General features: G+C 51.9%; 1 protein-coding gene across 1 annotated transcript in view; it reads right to left on the reverse strand.

Annotated features, from left to right (window-relative positions):
• Positions 1 to 1902: 1902 nt before the first annotated feature.
• Positions 1903 to 12475, reverse strand: part of Prph2 (peripherin 2) — a 13475-nt gene continuing 2902 nt past the window's right edge. Inside the window, exons 2-3 of the mRNA XM_005359722.2 lie at positions 5311 to 5557; positions 1903 to 2115 (exon numbers count right to left, since the gene is read on the reverse strand). Of these exons, the coding sequence (XP_005359779.1) occupies positions 1903 to 2115; positions 5311 to 5557 (460 nt within the window). The remainder of the gene's footprint in view (positions 2116 to 5310; positions 5558 to 12475) is intronic.

Here is a 12475-nt window from a genome sequence, read left to right on the forward strand (position 1 = left end):
AACTGAACATGTGTCCTCTGGAAGAATAGCAAGCGCTCTTAATTACTGAGTCAATCTTTCTAGCCTCCAACCCCTCCCCTATTTATAAGACAGTCTCATGTAGCCCAGGCTAGCCTTGGAACTTTTTTTTTCTTTTTCTTTTTTTTTTTTCCCTTTGGTTTTAAGAAACAGGGTTTCTCTGTAGCTTTGGGGCATGTCCTGGAACTCACTTGTAGATAAGGGTGGTCTTGAACTCACAGAGATTCACCTGCCTCTACCTTTTGAGTGCTGGGATTAAAGGTGTGCACCTCTGCCACCACCTGGCTGGAACTTACTTTGGAGTAGAAGATGATGCTGAACTCCTGATCCTTCCAAATGCTAGGCTCATAGGCATGCGCTGCCAGGCCTGGCTTCTACCTTTTGGACAGGCACCGGCTAGAACTGGACATCCTGTGGTACGTGCTGTTGAATGAACTGAGACAGTCACTTAACAACAGTGAGTTTCATACAATATAGCTTTTAATGTCTCTTAATACGGCTCTTTTTTTTTTTTTTTTTTGGTTTTTTTCGAGACAGGGTTTCTCTGTAGTTTTGGCGCCTGTCCTGGAACTAGCTCTTGTAGACCAGGCTGGTCTCGAACTCACAAAGATCCACCTGCCTCTGCCTCCCAAGTGCTGGGATTAAAGGCATGCACCACCACCGCCCGGCAATTTTTTTTTTGGTTAATACGGCTCTTGACAGCATAGTTACACATGGTCTAAAGCAGCTTTCACCATGGTTCTCAGCCCTCCTGAAGGATGATGGGAAACTCAGGGTCCTCACCACAGGTACCTGCCTCGGCCTCTGGGCCAGCCCTTGCTCTGGGGGGCTCAGAAGACTACACTGAGGGCAAAATGTGTTGGGTGTATCAGCATCTCTGATTGGATCTTCCCCCGGAGAAGGGTTCGAACCACACAGTGCACTCCTGTGCCAAACTGGCCACCCCCAGCCTGGGTGCCAGCAAAACTCTGCTTCGTTTCCCTTCCCCCGAGCACTCGCCTGTCTTTCCCAGAAGAAATGCAACTTCTGCAGGTAAATCTAGTGTGGGAAGAAAACCTGTCTCCAGCACTCCCACAACACTTTGTGGAGAGAAACAGAAGTTTCCAGATGCTCTTACCCTCCTCTGGACAGGACTGTCCTGGCCACCTGAGCCCATGTCCCCACGCCCACCAAGGCCTGGTCCCCAAGTGGACCTTTGTTTAGTCATTCCTCCTCTTCCACAGGACAGCAAGCTCTCTCTGTTCTTTCTCAGACGAGCCGCAAGTGGTGGCTCACCCAGCACTTTGTGGGTGGAGGGATGCTGGGATATGCCCGCAGCCCATGGTGCGAGCTGGAATTAGTGAGGCAAAAGAGAAGGAAGCCCCACTTTTCACCGTCCCTGAACCCTATGTGGAGGTAACCCTCGGGGGGGTCCATTGCCCCTCCCCCATTATCTAACAAGCAAAACATGACTGTTAACCCTGTCTTTAAGAAAAGACAACATGGCCCTTAGGTTTTTTTCACCCTTGTGTTTATGTATCAAGTGACTGATGATTCGGATGCAGAACTTGGAACTGAGAAGAGGCGGGCGCTACCGGGGCAGGGGCCTTGGTGTGGCCAGTCACCTGTGGGAGAGCTGGACTCACAGGGCGGAGATGAATCCTGGGCCGGCCAGCCCGTGAGACTGCATGTCTATGGTGAAGGGTTCACTCACGCACATGTGAACGCAGTCATTTCACAAATGTTTGTCACATGCCCTAAGGACCCTGAACTTCAAAGCCCACTGTCAAGGAGAGTCAGTAGGTACCCGGCTTTCTCGGGAAATTCGGGCTTTCAGCTGGACAAGGGGGTATCCACATTTCCTGGAGTCCGCTAAGTGTTGAGGAGGGGAGAGATCCCAAGCCATCAGCCAGCCTCTGGGGCCTGGCCTGCATCTGCGCCTTCGACCTCCACCTGATTGCTCTTGCCCAGCTTCTTAAAGCTCTCCACAAAGGCCTTCCAGGTCTCGGGCACACTTTTCTCCAGCAGCCAGCCCTCACTCTCACACTCGGGGTCCTCGGGGTTGGACACACTTTCCAGCGCCGTGTGCAGGTAGCGGAGTCCAGCAGTAATGCTCACCTGATGGGGAGAGCCAAGACTTAGAGCAGACATGGGGCATAGCTAAGGGTTGGGCTATTAGGAAAATGTGAGCGCCAGCAACACACATCTCCCCAGGTGCGGTACTAAAGCTGATGGTGGCACCAGACCTGGGTTGGTACAGGCCGGACCCATCCCACCCTGGCCTCCCTCTCCAGTGCCCCATCCCACCCACTCCCTGCAGCTGGTAGAACATGTAATATCCTTTGCCTAGATCATCATGGCTCTCCATGGTTACCTGTTAATCCAGAGCCAACCCTGAGTGAGTGCCCTGCCGCCCCCTCCTTCCCCTTCTTCCTGCCTCCACCTCGCTGGACACACCAGCCCTCCCACCCTTTCACAGTGTGTTTCTTGGCCCATAAGAATGTCAGCAGCTTCATGGATAGGGTCACAAAGTCACCTCCTGGTTTGGCAACCAAGGTGGCTTGACGGGTAGACAGTTGCTGCCAAGAACCAACCTGAGGTTGATTCCCCATGGTGAAAGGAGACAACTGGCTACCGCAGGATGTCCTCTGACCTCCACAAGTGTGCCGTGGCACACACATGCTCAAACATACACACAAAATACAAACAAAAAACAAACATAATTTTTGAAAAAGTTACTCCTAGGTCAGGCTCAGTAACTCACACCTTGAATCCCAGCGCTGGGGAGGCAGAGGCAGAACTCTGTGAGTTCAAGGCCAGCCTGGTCTACCGAAGACCTCCAGAACAATCAGGACTACGTAGAGAGATCCTGTCTCAACCAAACAAACAAAAGAAGTCATTTCCAATCCTGGAAGAGACTAAGCAGTCAAGATTCTTGTCAAGCATCCAGGCTTGGTTCCCTCAGCCACAGGGCAGCTCACAACTATCTATAACTCCACTTCCAGGGGATCCGACGGCATTTTCTGACCTCCACTGGCACCATGCATGTGCGCGATGCACAGACATACATGCAGACAACACACACACAAAATAAATATGGAAAAAATTAAAGCTACCTCCTTGTCTGCAAACCCTGCAGTGTGGGGTCATCTATTGTCATGCTTGTGGTGATGAACGGATGTCTGTCACCGGCTGCTTGCATATCTGCACTAGCATCCGCTATGGCGGACCCTAGAGCCAAAGGCGCCTGGATTGGCGGCCTTGTACTTGCCTGACTGGGAGACTAGGAGACAATGGCTGCACCTTCTGGCTTCCAGATTTCAGTGATGGCAACCTGCAGCTCCAGGCTGCTCCCTAAGAGTAGGAGTGTCCCCCTACCCCATACACCTGGTTCATCCAGCGCCCCAGCCCAGACCACACAGGGTGGGTCAGCATCTCACCAACACAGCTGCCAGTGAGTGCACTGGGGAGAATTTAACTGTAGGAGCAGCTAATCGTAGTGACTAGCCAATCTTAGGGATTGCTGTATGCTGAAAGCTAATAACACATTCTACAATGGGAAAAGCGACCTCCTCCTGAGAGCAGCCTGCTGCACCGTGACAGCCTCCTGCTGAAGGAGCTGCACCGTGGACTCTGCATCTGCCCTTCTGTGCATTGCGTTTGCTCATCTCCTCACCTGTGATGCAAGGAGGTCATGGCCAAGGTCACAACTCAGCCAGGAGCTCTGGCAGCCCAGGGTCTATAGCAGGTCTGCTCACTAGAAGTTGGGGTGTTCAGATTCCCTGTTCCCAGTGAACCAGTCCCTGTGAGCGGGGGTCCAGCAGCAGTGACCTAGGAGACCAGGTGCTCCTCTACAGTCTTCAAGGACAGGCATCCCGTCATGGGTTTAAACGGTGCTGACCGTCACCCTGGGAGTAGGCTGCTCCCCTCAAGCCATCATTCCCAAGACTACCTCAAAGCGTAGTCAGCTAATAAATGGCCATGAGTTGCTGCCTTTACCTCGATATCAAAAGCCTTGGATGTGGTCCAGCCGCGATGTCATTTCATGTATGGTTTAGACCTAGGTAGATACCCCCTTGTCCTCGTCCACGGACTACATGAGAGATTCAAGGACTCGTCTCTGATAGAAGGAAACTGTCTCAGTTAATGTTTCTGTCTTGATACTTTTGGATTTTGGAGCCTGAGTTTTCTGGGGCAGGAATTGCTCAGTGCAGGCGCCCTGAGTCACACCTGAGAACCTTGTGGCCTGTTCAGCACCCGGAACAGCTCCCAGCACTGGGTGCAAATGCCCTTCCAAGGAGGAATTGGACAGGGGAGGGGATGGGGCTCCAGAGCTTCAAAAAGAGGAACTACATATTGCGGGTGACATAAAGTGGACCCGCTGACAGACCGTTAGACCAACATTGCACACAACACACGAAGCACAAGTCCACTCAGATCCTGTTGACTGAAGGGCCCAGTGACGTCACTGTCTATGTCCCCAGAGGTAATGCCGCTGCCCCCATGTGATGTCACTATAACCATCTAAGACATCAGAACAAAAAGCAGAAGCACAAGAGGAACCCCAAGTTGATCTAAGTGAAAAGCCAAACATAAAAGGTTGCGTAGTGCAAGGGCCCAACACAGCACAGAGACGGATAGCTGCCACAGACTTGGGGTGCTGAGTTTCCTTGGGGGGCTATGAAGTGTTTTAAAACTAGACTGAGGGGGCAGACAGGCGTTACTATGAGTACACTAAGTGGCTTGATTTTTGCAGGGCATGGTAGCGCACACCCTTAATCCCAGCACTCGAGAGGCAGAGGCAGGCAGATCTCTGTGAGTTCAAAGCCAGCCTGGTCTACAAGAACTAGTTCCAGGACAGGCTCCAAAGTTACAGAGAAACCCTGTCTTGAAAACAAAAAACAAAAAATAGAAAAATAAAAAAGAAAGTAAAATAAAGAAAAAAAGGTTAATTTTATGTTGGTTTTATCTAAATAATTTTGTAAGCAATGATGCCAGGCATGGTGGCACAGACTATGGTCCCAGCTTTAAGCAGGGAAGCTGAGACTGGAGAAAGTAAGTTCAAGGCCAGCATGGGCAACATAGTAAGACTGTCTCAACAATAAAAAGTAGTCAGACATAGTGATGGACACGTTTCCTAGCACTTGGGAGGCAGTGTCAACAGGATAAGGAATTCAGGGCTAGCCTTGGCTATGTATCAAGTGCAAGACCAGCCTAGATTACATGAGACCCTGAAGGTTTGCTCCCCAGGTCTGGCTTCACCATGTACAGCCAAGTCAGGCAGGCTCCCTCTCCCTGTCCTCTGTGGCCTACCTCAAAGAGCCAGACAAGGAGTGTGACCACACCCATGAAGTTCATGAGGCCGCTGTAGTAACTCAGCAGGGAGGCCCTGCAACCCTGCATCCAGAGGTTGAGCTCCTCGGTTTGGTGGTCATAGCTGTAGTGTGCCGAGTTGTTGGTAAGCTGGTACTGGATGCAGGGCCGTGGTGAGTTGGGGTTGCAGCAGCTGAAAGGGACGCCGTCCACCAGGTACCGCCCATCCACGTTGCTCTTGATGCGACTGGAAGAGAAACAGCCTGGTTCAGGACATCTCATGGTATCGGGGGCCCCCCGCCCACTGAGAACCGCTTTTCAGTCCTCACACCCCACCAGCACCCACCCACCACATAGCAGCCTCTGTGCTGGGGCTAGAGACAGAGCAGTGAGCTCTGCCCCCATCCCTGCCCTCCTGGAGTGCATGGTCCGTAAGATGGAGGCAGAGGGAACACAGAAATGTACCCAGCCACCCTATGTTGCCAGGCAGGCCCCCAGCTTGCAGGGACTTCTTGGATCCACTCCAGGCCAGTAGGAATTAAGGACCTAGGATTGAGGTGACTGCTGCTACTGTTAGAATTTAACCCCTCACCCTTTCGGCAGCCATATTTCCCCTTCACAGGCCATTCGTGAGCAAGGCCCTTTCTAGAAAGATGTTTCCAGAAGGCCTATTCTGGCCCAGGACCTGTGCAGAGGCAGGACATGAAGACTGGGGACAGATGCAGCCCCCACCTCTAACCTCACAGCAGAGAACCCTTCCTACCCACTTTGAAAGACAAGACTGAATCCTTGACTCCCAAACTGCCAAGCGAGGCTCGCAGCCACTCTGTGTCTGTGTTGGTTTCTTTAGGGTATGCTGTGCCTTCACAGGGATCCAAAATCCAAAAGGAATCTTCACGGTGATTCCTTCCCAACTCCACAGGCTATCCGTGCCTCCTGACCAGGGGTGACAAGATTCCTCCAGCAGCACACTTAGGGTGTGTGTGCTCGCTGGGCACAGAGGGACACCCTGTGGTCCCAGCCCTTGGGAGATACAGGCAGGAGGATTAGGAGTTTAAGGGCATCCTTGGCTACATAGTGCAGTCAGGGCCAGCTCAGGTTACTTAAGATTCTGTCTCCAAAGATGCGTACATAGATAAAGGCTAAAGAGACAGCTCAGATTGGTGAAGTGCTTGACCACACAGGCAGAAGGACCCCAATTCCATCTGCTGCCCTGAGGGCTTGGGCTTTAGGGAACCAAACAGATAGATTCCTGGAAGTCAGCGCAACCTGCTTGACCAGCACCTGAGGACACCTAAGGTCGCCCTCAGCCCTCCACACACCAATGCGTCCTTGTGTCCACAGACACATGAGCACACGAGCCCATGCACCCTCATACACATAAAATGAATCAAGCCTGCCTTAGCACACTCATCTGTCAGAGCCCACATCGGGGCTGGCAAGATGGCTCAGTGGGTAAAGGGGCTTGCCAAGCTTGAAAGCCGATTCTCGTCACTAGGACCACACAGTAGGAGGAGAAAACAGTTCCACAGGGTGCTTCTGACCTCCACGGGCACGCCACAGAACACATGCCTATATGTACGCAACACACACACCAGTAATAATAATAACAATAATAATTGTTTTTCAAAATGGAAAGTCCACATGGTGGCTTTACATAATAGACTTAGGCGTCTTTTTGCATCTGCTGATGGAGAGTGTCCTGGATTTTGTTTTGTTTTGTTTTCTTGTTTCAGTGAGCTATATCTGTGGCAGCCTGATGTGGGGATGGACCGTGTGGTCCATAGGTTTGTTTGTGTAGAATACAGACGGAGAATCTGTAGAAGTGCCCTGTGCCTATGGGTGATCCTGCCCTGTCCCCATCATCCTTCTCCCTTGAGAAGCTGTGTCACACGTCCAGTCACGAGAGATAACCTGCCCTTCCCAGCCACGCCCACGCCTCTCCCAGCCACGCCCCTCCCGGTCACGCCCACGGTAGTCCAAGCTTTGCTCCCTGCAGACCCAGTGGATGGAAACTCGCACCTTGAGTTTTGCTTTGCTTAAGGGACTTCATCGATATCTTACTTGAGGGGACACTTATTATGGTGGCACACGCATGTATCATGGCGCCACGTGGAGATAGATCAGAGGACAACTTGGGGGAGCTGGTTTCCCCTGCCCCCCTCAGTCGATAAGCCGTCTCACTCGCAACCTTCAACTTATCTGAATTTCCGTTTTTCTCTTTCCAGGATAAGCTGAGCACCCTTGTGTGTAGACACAGCTGTGGGGCCATTTCCACGAGAGGCCTGCCGCTTTCCACCCGTACGGGTTAGGGCTGTGGGAAGACTGCACGGTGGCCTGAGTTATGACGCACCTCCACCCCTCCGCGTCCTTCAGCCCTGACATTTATTCGTGGGCAGGGTTGCACTGCCTAAAGAATAGATGGCACTAGGTGGCGAGGGCTGAGGCGGGGAAGAGGGGACCACTAACTTTGACTTCTGCCCTGCACAGACCCGCTACCTCAGCTGCACAACGGGGACGACGTGAGGATCGTGTGTTTAAAGAGGGCGTGGCGCACAGGAAATGCGGAGCACACGAATGGCGCCTCACTGGGCAGAGGCTAAGTAGGAGCCATCCTGAGCACCTGGGAAGCCTCTATCGGGCTTTGAAACCAACAGACCAGAGGACCTCACGGGGACACTGTCACTTGTGAGCTAGTGGCTGTGGTGCTTAGCCTTTGAGGGCAGCTGCAGAGTAAGGCTCGCTGCCGTGGAGGAGACAGACGAGGGCTGCATAACCCCGGGCTGCCACAGAAGCCATCTGCCTGACGGCGCCATTGTGCACGGGACAGCGTGAACCAGGCCTCGCTTGGCTCCTAAGCTCCTGGATCTTGAATTGAGCTCATTGTTTGTCCTATGCGGTGCTGGGTCAGTGCTGGTTGGGGGGCCCTTGGTAGGGCAGGAAGACAGGTTGGAGAGGTGTTGGCAGGACCTTCAGATGTCCCTGAGTTGGGGTGAAGCCTGAACACTCGCCTCAAGTACGCCCCAAGGATATCTGAAATGAGGGTCAGAGCAGTGGTCCTAAGGCTGAGGCCGGCAGGGGTCCCCATCTGTCTACCCTTTCCCTCCTGAAGGCCAGGGGCCCTGGGAACACAGAGCAGAATTTAGTCTCTGGGATGATCCCTCCCTTCAAGCACCCTGAGCTGTCAACAGACTTTACTCAAACCTGAGGGCATCCACACTTAGGTACCGTTCGTCCTATTTCTATTTATTTATTTATTTATTTATTTTTAAATATTTATTTATTATGTATACAATATTCAATCTGTGTGTGTTTGCAGACCAGAAGAGGACAGCAGACCTCGTTACAGATGGTTGTGAGCCACCATGTGGTTGCCGGGAATCGAACTCATGACCCTTGGAAGAGCAGGCAATGCTCTTAACCACTGAGCCATCTCTCCAGCCCCGTTCGTCCTATTTCTGACTCTCAGGCTGCCCCTTGAGCCCTCTCTCCAAGCACATATATTCTCCGAAGCCACTTCTATGTCCCCAGGGACAGTGTGGGTATGGCACAGAACAGATCTCAGGGTTACTTGTTACTGTGAGGCCAGGCCTTCCTGGGCTGTGTGAGGTGGCAGGAGCCAATACAAGTAGCACACATCCCTTGGCTTCTCTCCACCTCAGGCCTTTGAAGAGGACCTTGGAAACCACCAGATTGTTCTGGAGAGGAGGAAGTGGGGTTCTGGGCAGGACAGTGTCTCATCTAAAACCACACAGGTAATTAACAACAACCACAGCAGTTCCCCGCTGACTTCCCTATTAGCCTGGAATCTACCTGCTTCCCAGGGAGCAGAGGCCTCTATCCTAGGCTGGCTGGCCTTGAACTCGCCAAGTACCTGAGGATGACTTTGAGTTTCTGATTCTCATCTTTTCCTCCCAAGTGCTAAGATTACAGGCATGAGCAACCACACCGTTTATGTGGAGCCCGGAAAGGAACCCAAGGCTTTCACCAGGCTAGGTGCACATTCTAACATCTGAGTTCCATCCCAGCCCACTTCTGGGGGCTTCTACCTGGGGAGACTTAAGTATGAAAGAAACGGGTGGTGATGGCGGCCAGCACGTGCCTTTGATCCCAGCACTTGGGGAGGAAAGGCAGGTGGTGCTCTGTGAGTTCAAGGCCAGCCTGGTCTACAGAGCAGCTCCAGGAGAGGTTCCAAAGCTACAGAGAAACCCTGTCTCTAAAAACCAAAACCAAAAGCTGAAGAAAAGGTGATCCTCTACCTACTCTGTATCTCAGGACCACTGCCTCACGCCATCAACCACCCCACCATACCCCACACCACCCCACACCCCAACCCACACCACCCCAGATGTCCCCAGGCGTCCCCAGCTGGAATGAAGCCAGCACACACCCGCTCTCAGTGCATCTGAAGTGAGGGTCAGGTCGACAGTCTTGGGGTCAAGGCCAGCAGAGACCCTAGAGTGTCCACATCTCCCCGCTTCCCCTTCCTAAACTTCAGTAAGCAAGATACCCTACTGGTGTCCACAGGGTGTAGCCATGCCTCCCTAACAGGGCGCCCCTTGACAGCACACCTCACCATCTGATGTGAATTGTGCCTGTCATACTCAAGAAAGAAATTAAAAAAAAAAAAAAATCAGGTACTAGAGAGGAGGGAGGAAGTGGGGCGGGAGGCAAAGAAAGCTGGTTCTAAGTCCTGGCTGGAAGCCCCATGCCCTAAAGGGCCCCCTGCCTGGATCAACTCTCCACCAAGGTGCCTTAGATTCTAGCTTTTTAGGTAGGTTACCAAAGTTCAGAAGTCAAGGGAATGGCCCTTCCCCGGCTGTCCCTCTGTGTACCGCACCTAGTAGGGTGAAGTCACAATGCGCGGGATGCCTGTGACCCTCTCCGCCTACTTTCCTGTCTTTCCCTGTGGTTTATCAATTCACCCACCAAATGACACGTTTTCCAGGAGAGTCTGCAGGATGCCCTGACAAGGCTAGATTCACCTTGCTGTGGGGTGCTAGCCTAGAACACAAGCTTTCCCTTAAGACCCTAAGACTCTGAGGCTGGAGAGATGGCTCAGAGGTTAAGAGCATTGCCTGCTCTTCCAAAGGTCCTGAGTTCAATTCCCAGCAACCACATGGTGGCTCACAACCATCTGTAATGAGATCTGGTGCCCTCTTCTGGCCTGCAGGAATACACATAGACAGAATATTGTATACAAAATAAATAAATAAATATTAAAAAAAAAAGACCCTAAGACCCAGTTCCCCCAGGCACAGTACTTCCACGGCCTGGGAAACAGATGATATAAATAGCCGGCTTAGCACCTAAGGATCTCTGGGCCACCTGGCTGTCTTAGGAGGCCCTGATCTGTGCTTGGAAGGAGGGCAGCCCCTAAGTGAACAAGGTGATACCCCGGATGGGGGACCAAGAGGGACCAGGAAAGTTCCACCTTGAGCTTGGCCCGTCCTCCCCCGTGCTAAACTTTATTCTTCCTTTGGGACCCAACACCGCAATCGCAGGCAAATGTGACTCTGGAAGATCTCCGTACTGGTCGCCTGTGGGAAGTGATGGTGGGTGGGATATCCCTGGCTAGCTCTGCCCAAGGTAGCACAGGCTATCCCACTATGGTATGAGGTCCTTAGTGGTGTTTCATCCCCACAATTGTATCGTTTGTTTGTTTGTTTTTTGAGACAGGGTTTCTTTGTGTAGCACTGACTGTCCTGGAAATAACTCCATAGACCAGATTGGCCTTGAACTCAGAGACCTGCCTGCCTTCTGTTATAGTTGTACCTTAACACCAGCTTTGTGCAGAAAAGTCAATCCTGGCCTTGGGGCACTAAGAGAGCAGACAAAGGGCAAAGGGCTAAAAGAGGCCTGCTCTGGTTACAGCAATGGGGTGAGAGCAGCTAGGATCCTGCCTGAGAGTGTTCTTCTTCAGGGAATAGTACACAGTGGTTAAAAAAGATCATGAGCTGGGCGGTGGTGGCACAGGCTTTTATTCCCAGCACTCAGGAGGCAGAGGCAGGTGGGTCTCCATGAGTTCGAGGCCAGCTTGGTCTACAGAGCTAGTTCCAGGACAGGCTCCAAAGCTACAGAGAAACCTGTCTCAAAAAAAAAAAAAGTAAAAATAAAAGAAAATGTGAACAATACTAGAATAAAATGTAGAAAATGTAAAGCCACCTGTCAATTATGGATGAGAATCTTTCTTGAATTTTTTTTATATTTTCTGGGTTTTTTTTTAATTATTTATTTGATTTTTCAAGACAGGGTTTCTCTGTGTAGCCCTAGCTGTCTAGAACTTGATTTATAGACCATGCTGGCCTGCCTCTGCTAGGATACTCCAGAGTGCACTGCCACACCCTGCTGGTTTTCTACTGCCGTTGCCTCCTACCATTGCCAATGATATTTTCTGTGTGTACAATAGTGAAATTTTTTCCAGGACAATGGAATTAAGATAATTGCATCCCACTGGGCAGTGGTGGCACACATCTTTAATCCCAGCACTTGGGAAGCAGAGACAGGAAGATCTTTGTGAGTTCCAGGCCAGCTTTGGGGGGCAGCTAAAAGAACAGCACCTGCCTCCAGGTAAAGGGAGGGAGGTAGGGAGGCAGATGGGCAGGTGTCAAGGCCCTGCATCGCGCTGATCCCTAGCACTAAGTGGGGAGAGGGAAGGTTCCCTGGGGGACTGTTACTGTGCTAAATGGCCACAGTACCAACAGCTCCTACTGACTTATTACACCGTCCACAGCGCTGTCCCTCTCCACCAGAGACGCTTCTTTTTACAGCAGTTGATGATTAACACCGAGGCTCACAACCGGCCAGTGGGCAGGGAATGCGAGACTGTTCAGCCCCCAATGGGTCGCCGGTATCACAGCCCTCCTCCCCATGCGCAGGCATCATCTCGGAGGAGTGGGCAGAGCGTTTGCCAGCCAATGTTACAGATAAACAGTGCTTTCCAGGTGCAACAGGGCAGTTGCACACGAGATGGTAGCAGCTGTTGACCACAGGCGTCAGATCTGCACAAAATCAAGCCAGAAAGAGTCCAGCATGGATGGAGAAGCAGTCAGGAATTCCCAACTCTAACTAAGGAGCCATTAGCAACTGATGGCCCTCGGGGAGGGAGGGTCAGTTTTCCTCAGGGAGGTGGGCCCTGAAAAACTATCCACATTCCGGCAGATGG

The sequence above is a fragment of the Microtus ochrogaster genome, linkage group LG2 (genome assembly GCF_000317375.1).
Source record: "Microtus ochrogaster isolate Prairie Vole_2 linkage group LG2, MicOch1.0, whole genome shotgun sequence".
NCBI lineage: Eukaryota > Metazoa > Chordata > Mammalia > Rodentia > Cricetidae > Microtus > Microtus ochrogaster.